Below are 17696 nucleotides of genomic sequence, written 5' to 3' on the forward strand. Positions count from 1 at the left end.
TCGAAGCTCATTTACAACTTATATGTTCCCAGTCTTTCTGCAGTAGGTCACTTTCTGCTTGGTTTCTTATGGTTCTATAGAGGAGGCTGTCGTCTGCAAATAGTTTATTTCCTGGTGATATTGCTGTTTCTGGCATGTCGTTTATTAAGGCCAGGACCAGAAGAGGTTCAAAAACTGTGCCTTGAGGGACACCAGAGAGTACTGGTACTTGTTAAGAGACAGGTGCTCCTTCTAGGATAAAGCTTTGCATTATCTTTTGTAGGAAGAATCTTATCCATATTTGTTTTAGAATTTACTCCGTAATACTCAATTTTATGTAGTTCATCTGTTCATGATGAATCTGTATCAGAACTTAAACATACGTCAAGCTGGTGATCAACTATGAAGTCATTTTGTTCAGTAGAACTGGGGAAATTGTTACACTATTTTGTTAATTCATTCATCATATTGGTATAGTTTTTTCAGGCGCTAAAGTAAATGGTTATGTATAATTTAAAAAGAATTGATGTTCAGTGATTTCATTTCGATGATAACGTTCCGAAGAATTGTTAAATTTGTTATTATTTATAGGATATTACAGATATTTGCAAAATAAGTACTTGCGAGTAAATAAATTTAATAAGTTTTTGGTGACGTTTGTTTTTGTTGCGCTTCAGCGTTTCTGTGTTCCATTGTTTTCCTGTAGTAGTTTATGAGTTTCCCGGGGTTTTAGATTGTAACCCGGATTTGTTTTCCCTTAATCGATTTATGACGTTTGATCAGCGGTGAACTACTGTTGCTTCTATTTGCGGTAACCTTTTAAAAGTTCACAATTATAAAGAATTATTTCTTAAGTTTGTTGCAGCTCAATACCTAATTATATACATTTCACGTAATAAATATACCTAACGAGTTATAATAATAAAAAATGCAGACAAACTCAAGTGAAGTGATCTGTCATATCCATTGGGTAGCAAGCCTTATATCCGTTTTTTCTATAAAATAACCTGTATGGCTTTATTATCTATATTTAGATTTATTTTATTAATGTTATGTTTAAATATGTTATCGGTCATTGTCTTTATTAGGGGAGTTTATCTTATTTAGAAAACGGATGTAGTTTACCTGTCCTGGCATGGCCGCACTGGTAAATGAATGCGATGTTTTGATCTGTCCAATATGTTTAGAAACACTTAAATCTCCTAAAAGTCTACCATGTTTACACAGATTTTGTGAAATATGTATCGGTGAGTTTATTTCATCAACAGAACGTCGATCAGGACATAAACTTTCCAGTTACCCTTGTCCCGTTTGCAGATCAGTTGTAACGCCCACCAATCCGGATGACGATACTTTGCAGTGGGTATTGTCTCTTCCGCAAAGTAAACAAATGGGTCAATCAGAAAGTACTAAACAGGAATGCCACATGTGCAAAAAGCAAAACAATTTGAATATAGCAACACACTGGTGCCGGGAATGTGTTAAAGCATTTTGCAAGGAGTGTTTACGTCCCCACAATCTTATGACGTTTTATGCAGATCATAAAGTTGTGAAGATCGACGAAATAAAAAAGTGTGCCAGTGGAAGCGAGTATGATTTGAGTTTAGTTTCTGATTCGTGTCCGATTCACAAGTCAAAAATCTTTGAAGCGTTCTGTTTTGACCACCAGAAACTATGCTGCGTTCTCTGTCTAACATTACAACATAGAAAATGTGAATTTGTTTATGCTATTGATGAAATTAATTATCTGAACAAACGTAGTATATTGTCATCACTATAATCGGAACTAATCAAAATGAAAAGTAAAGTATATGAATTAAAAGAAGCAAGATTGTTTCACAAGGAAAAACTAGATGCCGTCTTCACAGAAATCAAATTAAATGCGAGCCAGCATGTTTTATGTTTGAAAGAGAAACTAAATAATTTATTGGATGTATTTATAAAGAAACTGAACTTAACCAGTGACGAACAGAGACTTTGTTCTGAAGAAAAGATAGAGGTAGTTGATAAACTCTCGAGATATATTGAACAATTACAAAACGTGTCAAAAAAGGTTCAAGATCAGTGCAATTTAAATCAAACATTTATTTTCTTTGAACGAACCAAAGCCGAGCTTGAATCCATAGTTCGTGACGTAAAAGATGTAATCAATATAACGTCAGTTAATAATGCTGATTTTTATTTTAGCAAAACACTAGACCTAGTTGCTAGCGTTGATTCTCTTGGAGATATAGAGTTTTCAAAATCTAATTCGATTGATAGTGATGAATTAACTAGACAGTTATATCCATCAAAAAGTGTTTTACTTGAAAAAAGTAGGCCTCCACTTTTTTATAACAACATTTCATTTAAACATAATAAGACTGTTAGTTTAAAAGGCTTTACTATTTATGGATGTGTATTTGTTTCAGAAACCGAAGTTGTTTTAAGCGGAAGTGAGACATGTAAGGATGTCTTAAGAGGAAACATTAAGACTCTTGACATATCAACTGGAAATATCACATCCGAATATATTATCGCGGATATAGTCAAAAGACTTGCTTATGATTTCGAGAGTGCATCTCTATTTGTTTCATGCGATGGTTCAAAATTTCACTATTTTAAGTTTGTCAAAGATTTCAGAGCACATGTAAATCTCGAAAGAATAACCAAAAGCGTTAGAGGTACATGTGTATTTGAAAAGAATTTGTATGTAATTGTTGAAAAAGCCGTGCAAAAAGTTAGCATCGACACCTTAAAGAACGATGTCATTCCAGAAACGTGTTTTAAGACTGATACCGTCTTTACATTTCTTAATGGACTTGAAATTGAATGCAAGAATGAACGTTTACTATACACATCTTCAGATTTTGGGGTAGTGTGTTCGTCATTAGAGGGTCATAAAATCTTTTCTTATAAAGATAAGAATATGAAAAGTTATTGTTTAGCCATCTTTTCGCAAGGAGACATATTGATAGGTGATACTAATGGCTCCGTACATGTTTTATCAAAAGACGGTAAGAAAAGAAGAACTGTTATCACGAAAAGCAAAAAGGTGGTCCCAATTTGGGATATCTGTTTAAACAAATCTAATTCGAGTTCGGTTATATGTGGACCTGACTTCATAGAAATATATGACATTGTTGCTACTAACCAAAAGATATAACATTTGAAGACATTGTTTAAAGTTCAATGTAATACTAATTAATAATCAATCAGTGTACTAACTTAAGGTACAGATACATATAGCGTTAAAAGTTAGAAAAATGCAAATAATAGGGATAAATAATACTACAATAAGATAAATAGATAAACGATTTAAATGAAAGTAACGTAATTTATTTATTTTTAATTGAATATGTGTTAGGAAATTATTTTTATTTATATAATAAGAATGAGTGAACACTCTTTATACTTTCTAAGAATGCTGTGGATTAGAGATTGCACTGTTTTGAATTGCAATATCCGAGGAAGGTGACAACAAAAAATGGATAACCCGACACAACAGTTTTGAATTATATAGAAAAATTGTTTTCCAATGTAAATAATATAAATAACTCATATAAGGTTAAGGCAACAATGTATCCCATGTCTCAATTTCAAACGATATCAAATTTGTTACTAGTAGAGTCATTGACCAGGAGTCTATCTATTCTAAAGTTACAACATCTACAACTTGTAATATACAATGATATATAAATGAAACGTTATTTGTTTTGCTTATCATTATTTTATGTCTTGGCACTAACCTCGAATCATGTGCTTTGATGACCTAACAAGAATATTGATTTGGTTTACAAATAAGATGATGAATGCTTGAATGTTTGGTGTTTAATGCCTTTTTTAGCACACCATGCCATATTATGGTGATCAGCTGTTTATTAGTATATTATGGAACGACAGCAAAAGTAAAGATATGTCATACTACAAGAAAACTGACAATTCTTATAAATTGATATAAGCGGAGATCAAACTCATCTCTGTGTAGACATGCTAGTGCAACTGTAAATGAATACCAACCATTTAGAACCTTATGCATGGGATTTGTTAATGAGACAGCAAAGAAACTTTAGATTTTAATATCATAATCCTAGATAATTATTCCATGTTGCCTGTTGCTGCTAAAAAGCAAATTTATACATTCACAGCAATAAAATAAAAATAATTTATATCAAATAAAATGATATATTAGTTTAAAAAATGCAGATATATTCAAGTGAGATGACGCTTGCAAAATATCTGAAGTAGCAAATTATGATGATGCGTCATATGTAGATATTACAGAGTTTTGTATGTTGGTGTTTGTTTTTGTTGCCTTTCAGCGTTTCTGTTGTTTCTTTTTTCCTCTTATAGTTGATATGTTTCCATCGGTTTTATTTTGTAACCCAAATTTGTTTTCTCTCAATTGATTCATGACTTATGTACAATGGTATACTACTGTTGCCTTTATTGACTTGCAGTCAAGCTAACGTTTTTACATGGTCATATATTCTTCTACTTGTAACCAAAATAAATGTACTGTTCCTGATTATTCTCTCACTTTAAGCCAGGATAACTGATGACTTACTTTTCAAGATAATACTCCCACTGGTCGTCATGTTAATTCGTTTTCAAGTGAAAGGCTTAGCTAGCTTTAAAACCCGGTTTAATCCACCATTTTACAAGTCAGGAATATGACAGTTTTAATCCATTCCTTTGATGTGTTTGAGCTTTTGATTTTCCCTTGGAGTTCAGTATTTTTGTGATTTTACTTTTTCATGGTAATTCTCCAACTTTTCGTTTCTAACTCGTTGTCAGTTTAACTTGTTTATCATGGTGATTATCTCACTTGTGACAAGTTGTCGTCAGGGTAACTTGATGTTTATGGGAGTTCTCTTATCTTTCGTCAGGGTAATTGATGTTACGGTGAAATTTCCACTAGTCGTCAGGTTTATACTGCTTTGTAAAAAGAAATAACTAAATTATCGACTAGCAGGCAGAAGATGTCTGACATATATAATTTTTTAAGTTTACAAATCAAACTGCTTACCTCATATGGAAGTCGGTTCTGAGGATCCTGAGATATATGTGACCCGAATTGTTGATGGACAGAAATTTAATGTGTTTGCAGTATAACTCCCACTCTGAGGGTATAAAACACATACTTTAAAAAAGGCTACATTAATATATCGCTGTTCAAAAGTCATAAATCGATTGAGAGAAAACAAATCCGGGTTACTAGTAATAACTTAAAGCGAGGGAAACACTTCAACAATAAGAAGAAAACGACGAAACAACACAAACACTAAAGTGCAACAAAAACCAAACGACAATGCAACACACACAGAAACGAACAATAAGATAACAACTGCCATTTTCCTGACTTGTACAGGACATTTTAAGAAAATAAAATGGTGGGTTGAACCTAGTTTTGTTGCTAGCCAAACCTTGCGCTTTTATAGCAATGTTACATATACAAATATATCACTAATATGACAACATTACATGACAGGAATACATGTAAATGCAAAATTCTAAGATGACGTCCTTCAAACGCTTTGAGTACACACCCGTGGTAAAATATGAATATATTGCATTGGCTGTTCCGATCGTACTCCCATGTTATATGTTTTTTTATGAATGAAGTACCCGAGTTCATAAAATGACGACGTAATAATTTAAGCATTTTACGGGAAAATACACATTTCTGATACCAACATATCACAACAAGGAAACGTTAACAAACGATGCCAAAATGTGGTATAGCCTATTCTTTTATACATAGAAGACATATAAGTAAATTTATCATTAAAATTCATCCAAATCTATCTAAATACGTAATTGTAAATAGTTTGATCATGTCACTTATTCTATTTGCTCCGTTCTTTTACGCCAATCTAAAAGTGTGTTAATTTATGGGATCGGCAAATATTGGCCTCCACCTAGAGCGCTTCGATTCAAAAGAATTGCCGTATTTGTCCTATTAGAATCGAAATAATTCATGGGGGCTTGAATATATCTAGATTTTACCACGGGTTGTCCCTTTATGCCGATATTTTACCCCTCGCTATCGCTCAGGGTAAAATATTTTTCATAAAGAGCCTACCCGTTGTAAAATCACGATATATTCAAGCCCCCATGAATTATTTCTTAAACATGCAGGACAGAGAAATATGCAAACAAACAATGCAATAGTACATTTAAACTTGATATCCTAAAGTCATACTGTTTCTACATATGAAAATGCCTGTACCAAGTGAGGAATATGACAGTTGTGTTCTATTCATTTAATGTGTTAAGACCTTTTGATTATGCTATTTGGTAAGGGAACGTCCATTTTGAATTTTCCTTAAGTCAGGTCGCTACTCAGTTTTAAAATAACAAGCTTTTCATATTAACATTATTTAGTATTAATTGATAGGGGATTATTTAAGGAATCAAAAGAGCGGAAAATATAGGTCAGTGTGCATGCTTTCGAGATATAAGCCATTGAAACTTTAACGGGTAAAGGTTCTCTACTGATTTTTCATAGCTTTATCATTGAAAGAGGGACGAAAGATACCAAAGGGACAGTCAAACTCATAAATCTAAAACAAGCTGACAACACCATGGCTAAAAATGAAAAAGACAAACAGAAAAACAATAGTACACACGACACAACATAGAAAACTAAAGAATAAACAACACGAACCCCACCAAAAACTAGGGGTGATCACAGGTGCTCCGGAAGGGTAGGCAGATCCTGCTACACATGTGGCACCCGTCGTGTTGCTTATGTGATTACAAATCCGGTAAATAGTCTAATTCGGTAGGTCATATTCATGAAAGGGAAGGGGATTGTAGTTACAACGTAAGGAACATATCCGATATCATTTGTGAAACGGTTATTCCATAACGGTCAACCAACTCGTGATGGCGTCCGTAAAATTTACGAAGGGATGATTTCAACTTCACCATTTGGAACTCTTGGTTTAATAGCTTCCTTGTGAGCAGCAAACTTCTATCAAGAAAATCATGATAGGAAATGCAAGCACGGGAATATCGTATCAATTGGGAGATATATACCCCGTATGCAGGTGCTGCTGGAATGTTGCTACTTAGAAATGGAAAGTTCACAATTGGAAAGCTGAAATCATCTCTTTTGTCGTAAAGGTTTGTTTTCAACCGACCCTCATTGTCAATTTCTAGATGTAAGTCAAGATATGAAGCCGACTTAACTGTATCTGTAGTATCCTTTATTTCTAGTTCGATTGGATAGATGCGTTCCACATAGTCACCAAATTTTGAATTGTTTAGTGAAAGAACATCATCTATATAGCGGAAAGTAGAGTTAAAGGATATTGCTAACTTCTTATCTTTCTTTCTAAGAAGTTCCTGCATGAAGTCAGCCTCATAATAATAAAGAAACAAGTCGGCGAGTAGAGGGGCACAGTTTGTTCCCATTGGAATGCCGACATTCTGTTGAAAAACACGTCCTCCGAACGTAACAAATATGTTGTCAATCAAGAAATCAAGCATCTTGATAATATCAGTTTCAGAGAATTTTTTGTTTGAATCAGAGTGATTCTTTACAAAGTAGGATTTATCCCTCCCTAAGACAAGATACTTGTATCTACGTTGGCCATTCTTTTTTATAAAGCAAAGTTATACCAACTCTTTCAATTTGTCTTTTAGTTTGGAACGTGGAATACTTGTGTACAGAGTAGAAAAGTCAAATGTTTTAATACTGTTACAAGATGAAAGAGAGTTAGATTGTATGTACTCTAAAAGATCTTTTGAATTTTTAAGTATCCACATCTGATTCACGCCACCTCTAGAATAGGCAGTTTCACAATAACTTTGAAGCCCGTCTTTGATTGCTGATAAAATAGATGTTAATAATTTAGAAAGAGGTTTCGTGGAGCACTTGGAAGACCCAGCAAAATACCGTTGTTTGTAAGGACACTTATGTAGTTTAGGTATCCAATACAGTGATGGAAGATCCAGTTCTTCATCTTTGGTTGAAATTCCAAAGGAACATAGAACAGACCTATGATTATCCAAGATTTCCTCTTTGGTAAGTGTCGTGAGGGTATATGTTGAGCTTCCAAGTGTATTGTCAATACCTAATTCGTTTATCAAGCAGTTGATGTAGTGACTTTTACACACAAAAACGATGTTATTTGGGGCTTTATCTGCGGGGACAACATATTTGTCATGGAGGTCGGATAGGTGTTTTGCAACATTTGGGTCTTTAAAGATTGACGTAGCATGGGCATTGATGGACCCATTCAGTTTCTTAATTCTGATTTGTATCAACGACCTCACTGCCTTAATCCATTCGGAAAGAGTGTCTACGTCTTCCTTCTCGCGTTTAGCCCATTGCCTGGCATAATCCTCGACTGAATCCATCAAAATTTTAAAGTTGTATTTCCAATTGATGGATTTAGGCTCACGATATTTGGGACCTTTCGATAACACATTTCGTAGAGAAGTATTATTAACAATGTTAAAAAAAGTGCATAACGGTCATAATAAACATTCTATACATTTGCATATATTACTGGCCCCAAGGAGCCTATATCGCTCATTTGACATTTTTGTCAAATAAAGATGATATAATACAACAGCAACATTTTTGTTGGAAACTTTTATTTAACAACAAAGACTCTTATAATGAGTCAAGTGATGTTCTTTTGATTTACTTGTGTTGCTGATGATGTTGCTGTTCGATATGTTTCAGTCTATTCATTCCATTATTGTCAAGTATGTATTTGTATACAAGGGCTCAAAATGGGAAATAAACATGGGTTATGGGCGGGCACAATCAAAAAATGTTTAAATTAAACATCAAAAGTATCAGTGTTACCAATTTCGGTCTAATGGCTTCGGAAATAAATAAAAACTTAATGACGACAACGAGGGATGTCAAGTGATGGAATAGCTCACATGGCCCTAAAGTGTAAAGTTGGCTTATTAAAAAGCTAGCATTATTTTGCTTTATAACTTGATTTTAATCTAAAAATTTACAAGTTGGGAAAAAGGAGCTGTTGGACCAAGTGTTTGACTAGTTTTTGTATGTTGTTTTCTCTTATTTTTTAGTGTAATTTCACATTGCGATAAGACGTGTCACGGTACTTGTCTATCCCAAATTCATGTATTTGGTTTTGATGTTATATTTGTTATTCTCGTGGGATTTTGTCTGATGCTTGGTCCGTTTCTGTGTGTGTTACATTTTAGTGTTGTGTCGTTGTTCTCCTCTTATATTTAATGCGTTTCCCTCGGTTTTAGTTTGTTATCCCGATTTTGTTTTTTGTCCATGGATTTATGAGTTTTGAAAAGCGATATACTACTGTTGCCTTTATTTATTCATGTATCTCAGGCGTTCCCTGTCCTCATTTCACTATTTATGATAGGCGAAAGATACAAAAAGGAAATTAAAACTCATAAATCGACAACGATCTGACATTGCCATGGCAGAATACACAAAGCGACCAAAAGACTCCCAACATCTCTAAAACATTTTGCAAAGAGCTAGGCTCAAACCGGAGAGCTAAGGGCCGTCTGGACTTCCTATGTGACGTTTATATTTTCTGACGCCAAACACGCGAAACAATGAATGTGGTTTTTGTTAATTTGATGGATGCTTTTTGTGTGTTTTTGTAAATGTTTGTTTGTTTTGAGATTGTAACACAGTGACGACTGCTGTAACTATATTTTGACTATTTTACCTATTATGTCGGTTTTGTTCACTCTTCGTTGTAAATATAACAGACGTTGATGCGACTGTCATACAAGTGAGAGGTTTAGTGTTATAAAACCAGTTTCAAACCACCATTTTCTATATTTGAAAATGCCTGTACCAAGTTAGGAATGTGACAGTTGTTTATTCGTTTAATGTGTTTTATCATTTGATTTTGCCATTTGATAAGAGACTTTCCGTTTTGGATTTTCCTCGGAGTTCAGTATTTTTGTGATTTTACTTTTTGCAGTTTTTTTTTCCCCCGTGTTCAAGGCCTTAATGTGACTTTGAGATTAAATTCAGAAATAAAAGCGGCGTTCCTTTTCTGCTTGTGAATTTTTTGTTCTGCATGTACTGATTTTGCAATGGATGTAATTGATGAATACCCACAACCTTTGTTTTTCTATTCTTTAGTATTAATTGTGAGTAACTGATGTGTCAAAGTTTATTCCCTCAAGCAAAGTTATATGGACTTGGCTATTGTAATGTCCTTTTTCGTCAAATCACTCTTCAACTGTACATGTACTTGTAAATCCTTGGCTTTTAAATATTCAGATTTGAGCGTTTCTTGATGAAGGTTAATTCAGAAAAGCGCTAATAACGCATGAAAATCAAAACGTGCTCTTTTTCATTTTTTTCTCTACAACAGTATATATACAAACACAACATTGAAAACTGAAGACAGTGCAATACGAGCTCCAACTAAAACTAGAGATTATCTTTGGTGCTCCGGAAAAATAAGCAGATTCTTCTCCACATGTCATGCATGTGGCACTTCATTAAATTGACAATACGACAACACTATATTACAACTTTTTATAAGCTACGATATTGTCTTGCTTTTTTTTTTTTTTTTTGCTCTTAGTTTTTATACATATTGGTTTTCAAGATAAAAATAGTGTCATATAAAATGATATGATTTTTTTGCAATGGGTTAAAGGCCCTTAAGAGCTAGGAGAGCTAAAAAGACTTCAAATAGTTATCAAAGGTACCAGGATTATAATTTAGTACGCCAGGCACGCGTTTAGTCTATATAAGACTCATCAGTGACGCTCATATCAAAGTATTTATAAAGCCAAACAAGTACAAGGTGGAACAGCATTTAGGATCCAAAATTCCAAAAGGTTGTGCCAAATACGACTAAGGTAATCAATCTATGCTTAGGATAAGAAAATCCTTGTGTTTCGAAAAATTCAAAGTTTTCATTTTTTATTTCAACCATTATTGTGTGATGTGTTATAACTAGTTGTTCCATATTATTTTATTTTTTTTACAAAATCCCCTAACAGATGTCAATAGTTGAATTTGTACTACTGATCCTTTTAGATTATCATGACTTAATGTCTAGTTCTTGTTTTGTGTTAAAGTTTTTCAAACTTAACTTCTCTGTGTAGTGGTTTGCATACGTAACTGTTACATGTAGTTGCATTGCCAATTTTTGTTTACTTTTGATGTCTTTTAGTTTATACAATTATTGATTTTCAACTTATAAGGTCTCAATTACTTCAGTTCAACATGAGAATCCATTCTGGTTTTAATTCATTTTAGGCAATAACATTAAAAGGACAGAAAACAGTTTATCACCAAATCAGAAACTGCCAATGTGCCCATTGTAAAACTTGGATGGAATAATTTGTAAAGCTATTCAATTAAATTGTGGAAGGGTATATATATATATATAGGAAATGACTTATAATATCACAATTAAAACAGCAATTAAAGCACTGTTGCTTTTTGTATTATTTTTTTTGCTGTGCATGTACTCATTCTTTGTCATGGATGTACCCAATATCCTTTTGTTTTTTATTTTTTAGTATGTGTATAACAGTAATACCTTAACTACAGTACAATTTCAGTAAACTTTTGTTCTTGTAGAGAGTGGTCTCATTGGCAATCATACCACATCTTCTGTTTTTATATTTATAAATATTATTAAACAACTTGACAGCATTCTAATATCAACATATACACAGAATGTATCACTCTATGTTTATTTGCAACATTTAAATCTGATTAACTAAGGCCATTTCCAGCCATGGACATCACAACCAAAATTGACCTTTTACATGTTTTACTATTCAGGTATCTGCAATATTTCACCTATTCATTTACATTATATAAAACAATCACTTTAACATTGTGGTGTAAGATATTTTCTCTTCTGGTTAATATGGCATTTATTACATGAATGTCTGTGATGTCGGTTGACAAACGACCATAATAAGAATGGTTTGAATACATTGATGACCATATTATTCGTGTCTATACATATGGTTCTATATACATGTACAATGTATCTAATGATGAGACTATGTCCAATACTTTTCATCTAGTCTGTCCAACCGTTCTTTCATTCTTTTGGTATGATCAGAATTCCACAGGTGATAGGCAGTTCCTTTTACATTTTGATTTTCTTTTCTTTCTCACTGTTATACTTTGGCAAGGGTTTCATCAGTCCACTTTGATATAAAGAAAGAATATCATCGTGCAGATTTTCCTGAAAACCTAATTTTTCAAATCTGATAGCTTCAAATTCATTTTCTAAATCTTTTTGCTGAAAGTCAATAAAATTTAAGGTTTTTGTTCGCGTTTGTTTTTGTTGCGCTTCAGCGTTTCTGTGTTCCATTGTTTTCCTCTAGTAGTTGGTGTGTTTCCCGTGGTTTAGTTGGTAACCTGGATTTGTTTTCCCTTTCGATTTATGACGTTTGGACAGCGATGAAGTTCACAATTATACAGATTTATGTTTTGATGTGTGTTGCAGCTAAATACCTACTTATTTACATTTCCAGTAATTTTATGTATTCCGAAGGAGTTTATAGTAAAAATAAATGATATAATAATAAAAGAAAATGTAGATAAACTCCAGAGAAATGATTTGTCAAACCCCTGGGATAGCAACCCTTATATCCGTTTATTTCTATAAAATAACCTGTATATCTTTATTGTCTATATTTAGGTTTATTTTATGAATGCTATGTTTAAATATGCAATCGCAGATACCTTTGTTATATTTCGTTGGATCATTGTTTTTATAAGGGGAGTTTATCTTAGTAGACATTTGTGGAAACTAGATCTCTACCTAGGATTACACTTTAGACTTACGATTATAGGTGACAAAAACAAGGGATCATCTCAATATACAAAAACAAACCAACAATACAGATACAAAATAGCAAATGGTGTCTTCTATATATAAAAAAAGGATGTAAGCAACACGTTAAAATTTCGTGTGTTCGAAGCGCTTTTCTAGATTTACCATCAAAACCGAAACATGGCGGAACATTTTAAGACGATTTATAAGGACCGAAGGTGTAGATAGATGTATGATATATATATTATGAGCAAGAACAATAGATTTTTCCCGCGAAACAGGGCATTTTTAATGCAATGGTTAGAATACGAAAACCATCAAAAATATTGTTCAGAGGATACTCTACAAACTTTCATTTGAAATAGAAATGTTGGTGTCGTTTTTTTATGCACGATTAAAACTTTGTATCCGCAACTGTTGCCCTGCCGACTTAAATAGATTGTGATTTTTTTTAACAATTTCTTCTCGCCTGCTACACTTTTGAGTTTTTATCCCTTACAATCAATTGAATAGATTTGCGTATCAACTTTGTTTTGAAATGAACAACGTCGCAGTTTCAAGCCGATCAACGCTTTTGAATATCGACATATGGTCAGACCCCTCCCTCTTTATCTTGGGTTGGAATCCCCTTTTGAAAATGGCTGGATCGACCCGTGCGTTGTCAGTGCACTCTTTATTACAATTCCATTAGAATAATACCAGTCTCGGAACAAGGGTTAAAGTTCATGATTCGAGTATACCAGTGCCATCCATGTTGATGGTGTATAATTATCGACACCGCCAAAAATAACTGTCCATACTTAATGATTCTCAAGATCTTTATTATAATAATTGCGTAAAAGAAAAATAACTTGGAACTCATTTGTCATTTTTTGTGTGTTGCTGTTGAAAACACAGACAGCAAAGTTTTAACTATTTGTGTACACCTATTCTTAGATTTAAACTGAGTCTGGTGAACAGTCTAATTAGTTATCAAAGGTACCAGGATTGTAATTTGGTATGCCAGACGCGCGTTTCGTCTACATAAGACTCATCAGTGACACTCATTTCAAAATATTAAATATATTTCCTACATAAAGAAGTTCGTCAAAAACGTACACAAAAGTGTTTGTCCTATTCAGGAAATATAAAATATTTCAAAATTATACCGAACGGCAAGTGAAATTGCATGAGGAATAAAAAGCTCAAAAACACCCGTCCGCTGTATTTCCTCATTCTCTTAAAAAACAATAGAAAGAAAGTATGTCTTGATCTGTCTTAGCATAAACATGCTAACATGCTCAATGGTTGATTGCACCTTTTCTAAAACAAAATATGTCTGACCTTTTTTTTACCCCAATCTAGCTTCTGCAAATACAATTGCGATATTTGTGTGTCCCATGTTAAATTTATTTCTAAAATAATATTAGTTTATTCTATCATACTTCGTACAATTACAGCATTTTCAACCTGGATAACACTGTATACAATAATTTATGTTAACACATTGCTGCAAACATATTAAAAATCTTTGTTCAACTACAGAAAAACATCACTATCGTTACATTGTCTTGGATCGACGGTTTATTTTTACCCTTTGAGAAAGCCCAAGATTTAAATGTTACCTGTAAGTGTAATTGTAATCCTAATCGTAGGTGTATGACAGTTTCCGCAAATGTCTATTAAGAACGCGGAAGTAGTTTACCTGTCCTGACATGGCCGCACTGGTGAATGAATGTGATGTTTTGACCTGTCCCATATGTTTAGAAACACTAAAATCTCCTAAAAGTCTACCATGTTTACACAGTTTTTGTGAAATATGTATCGGTGAGTTTATTTTATCAACAGAACGTCGATCAGGACATAAACTTTCGAGTTACCCTTGTCCCGTTTGCAGATCAGTTGTTACGCCCACCAATCCGGATAAGGATACTTCGCAGTGGGTATTGTCCCTTCCGCAAAGTAAACAAATGGGTCAATCAGAAAGTACTAAACAGGAATGCCACATGTGCAAAAAGCAAAACAATTTGAATACAGCAACACACTGGTGTCGGGACTGTGTTGACGCGTTTTGCATGGAGTGTTTACGTCTCCATAATCTTATGACGTTTTCTGCAGATCATAAAGTTGTAAAGATCGATGAAATAGAAATGTCCGTCAGCGGAAGCGAGACTGATTTAAGTTTAATTTCTGATTCGTGCCCTATTCACAAATCAAAAATCTTTGAAGCGTTCTGTTTTGACCACCAGAAACTATGCTGCGTTCTCTGTCTAACATTACAACATAGAAAATGTGAAACTGTTCATGCTTTTGATGAAATTCATTATCTGAACAAAAGAAGTCTACTGTCATCACTAGAATCGGAACTAATCGAAATGAAAAGTAAAGTATATGAATTAAAAGAAGCAAGATTGTTTGACAAGGAAAAATTAGATGTCGTCTTCACAGAAATGGAATTAAATGCGAGCCAGCATGTTTTATGTTTGAAAGAGAAACTAGATAGTTTATTGGATGTGTTTATAAAGAATCTGAACGTAACCCGTGACGAACAGAGACTTTCTTCTGAAGAAAATATGAAGGTAGTTGATAAACTCTTAAGATACATTGAACAATTACAAAACGTGTCAAAAACGGTTCAAGATCAGTGCAATTTAAATCAAACATTTATTTTCTTTGAACAATCCAAAGCCGAGCTTAAATCTGTAGTTCGTGAAGTAAAAGATGTAATCAATATAAAGTCAGTTAATAATGCTGAATTTATTTTTTGCAAAACACTGGACCAAGTTTCCAGTGTTGAATCTCTTGGCGATATTGAGTTTATAACATCTAATTCGATTGATAGTGAACAATTTATTAGACAGTTATATCCATCAAAAAGTGTTTTACTTGACAAAAGTAGGCATCCACTTTCTTATAACAACACTTCATTTAAACATCATGAGACTGTTAATTTAAAAGGCTTTACCATTTACGGCTGTGTCTTTGTTTCGGAAACCATAGTTGTTTTAGGTGGAAGTCAGACATGTAAGGATGTCTTAACAGGAAATATTAAGACTCTTGACATATCAACTGGAAATATAACATCCGAATATATTATCGCGGAAACAGTCAAGAGACTTGCTTATGATTTCCAGAGTGAATCTCTATTTGTTTCCTGCTATAGTTCAAAACTGCACTATTTGAAATTTGTCAAAGATTTCACAGCACATGTAACCCTTGACAGAATCACCGAAAGCGTTGGCGGTACATGTGTATTCGAAAAGAATGTATATGTAATTGTTGAAAAAGCTGTGCAAAAAGTAAGCATCGAGCAATTAGAGAAAAACGTCATTCCACAAACATGTTTTAAGACTGATACCGTCTGTTCGTCTATTAATGGACTTGAAATTGACTGCAAGAATGAACGTTTACTATACACATCTTCAGATTTTGGGGTAGTGTGTTCGTCATTAGAGGGTCATACAATCTTTTCTTATAAAGATAAGAATATGAAAAGTTATTGTTTAGCCATCTTTTCGCAAGGAGACATATTGATAGGTGATACTAATGGCTCCGTACATGTTTTATCAAAAGACGGTAAGAAAAGAAGAACTGTTATCACGAAAAGCAAAAAGGTGGTCCCAATTTGGGATATCTGTTTAAACAAATCTAATTCGAGTTCGGTTATATGTGGACCTGACTTCATAGAAATATATGACATTGTTGCTACTAAACAAAACATATAACATTTGCAGACATTGTTTAAAGTTCAATGTAATACTAATTAATGATCAATCAGTGTACTAACTTAAGGTACAGATACATATAGCGTTAAAAGTTAGAAAAATGCAAATAATAGGGATAAATAATACTACAATAAGATAAATAGATAAACGACTTAAATGAAAGTAACGTAATTTATTTATTTTTAATTGAATATGTGTTTGGAAATTATTTTTATTTATATAATAAGAATGAGTGAACACTCTTTATACTTTCTAAGAATGCTGTGGGTTAGAGATTGCACTGTTTTGTATTGCAATATCCGAGGAAGGTGACAACAAAAAATGGATAACCCGACACAACAGTTTTAAATTATATAGAAAAATTGTTTTCCAATGTAAATAATATAAATAACTCATATAAGGTTAAGGCAACAATGTATCCCATGTCTCAATTTCAAATGATATCAAATTTGTTACTAGTAGAGTCATTGACCAGGAGTCTATCTGTTCTAAAGTTACAACATCTACAACTTGTAATATACAATGATAAAAATATGGTGGTATAATGATATAAATGAAACGCTATTTGTTTTGCTTATCATTATTTCATTTAATGGCACTAACCTCAAACCAAGTGTTTTGATGACCTAACAAGGATATTGAATTGAATTACAAAGAAAATGATGAATGCTTGAATATTTGGTGTGTAATGCCTTTTTCAGCACACCATGCAATATCATAGAGATCAGCTGTTTATTAGTATATTAGGGAATGACAGCAGAAGTAAACATATGCCATACCACAAGAAAACTGACAATTCTTATAAATTGCTATAAGCGGAGTTCAAACTCATCTCTGTGTAGACATGCTAGTGCAACTGTAAATGAATACCGACCATTTAGAACCTTAAATAAAACCAAATGCATGGGATTTGTTAATGAGACAGCAAAGAATCTTTATATTTTAATATCCTAATCCTAGATAATTATTCCATGTTGCATGTTGCTGCTAAAAATCAAATTTATACATTCACAGCAATAAAATAAAAATAATTTACAGTGAAACCTGGGTAAACCGAACCCTGATAAAACCGAATTTCAGTTGAAACCGAACAATTTTCAAAGTCCCACAAAATTTCCCTATCAATTAACGTTAATCTAACCTGAAAAAACCGAACCCTGTCAACACCGAATTCCGAACGATTTTTGAAGGCTCGATAGTAAATATGTATCTAAAAATTACCTGTCAAAATCGATCGATAGCA

At 33.2% G+C, this 17696-nt stretch overlaps 2 protein-coding genes across 2 annotated transcripts; both read left to right on the forward strand.

Annotated features, from left to right (window-relative positions):
* Positions 1 to 1104: 1104 nt before the first annotated feature.
* LOC139523229 (E3 ubiquitin-protein ligase TRIM33-like) lies at positions 1105 to 3673 on the forward strand. Its single transcript, XM_071317074.1, has one exon. It carries the CDS (start codon positions 1115 to 1117, stop codon positions 1757 to 1759), a length of 645 nt encoding a protein of 214 aa, XP_071173175.1. The 5' UTR covers positions 1105 to 1114; the 3' UTR covers positions 1760 to 3673.
* A 10660-nt stretch (positions 3674 to 14333) lies between these two features.
* Positions 14334 to 17128, forward strand: LOC139523230 (E3 ubiquitin-protein ligase TRIM33-like). The gene has a single exon (XM_071317076.1). The coding sequence runs from the start codon at positions 14444 to 14446 to the stop codon at positions 16451 to 16453; it is 2010 nt and encodes a 669-aa protein (XP_071173177.1). The 5' UTR covers positions 14334 to 14443; the 3' UTR covers positions 16454 to 17128.
* The last annotated feature ends 568 nt before the right edge of the window (positions 17129 to 17696 follow it).

Source organism: Mytilus edulis, chromosome 5 (assembly GCF_963676685.1).
Source record: "Mytilus edulis chromosome 5, xbMytEdul2.2, whole genome shotgun sequence".
Taxonomy (NCBI): domain Eukaryota; kingdom Metazoa; phylum Mollusca; class Bivalvia; order Mytilida; family Mytilidae; genus Mytilus; species Mytilus edulis.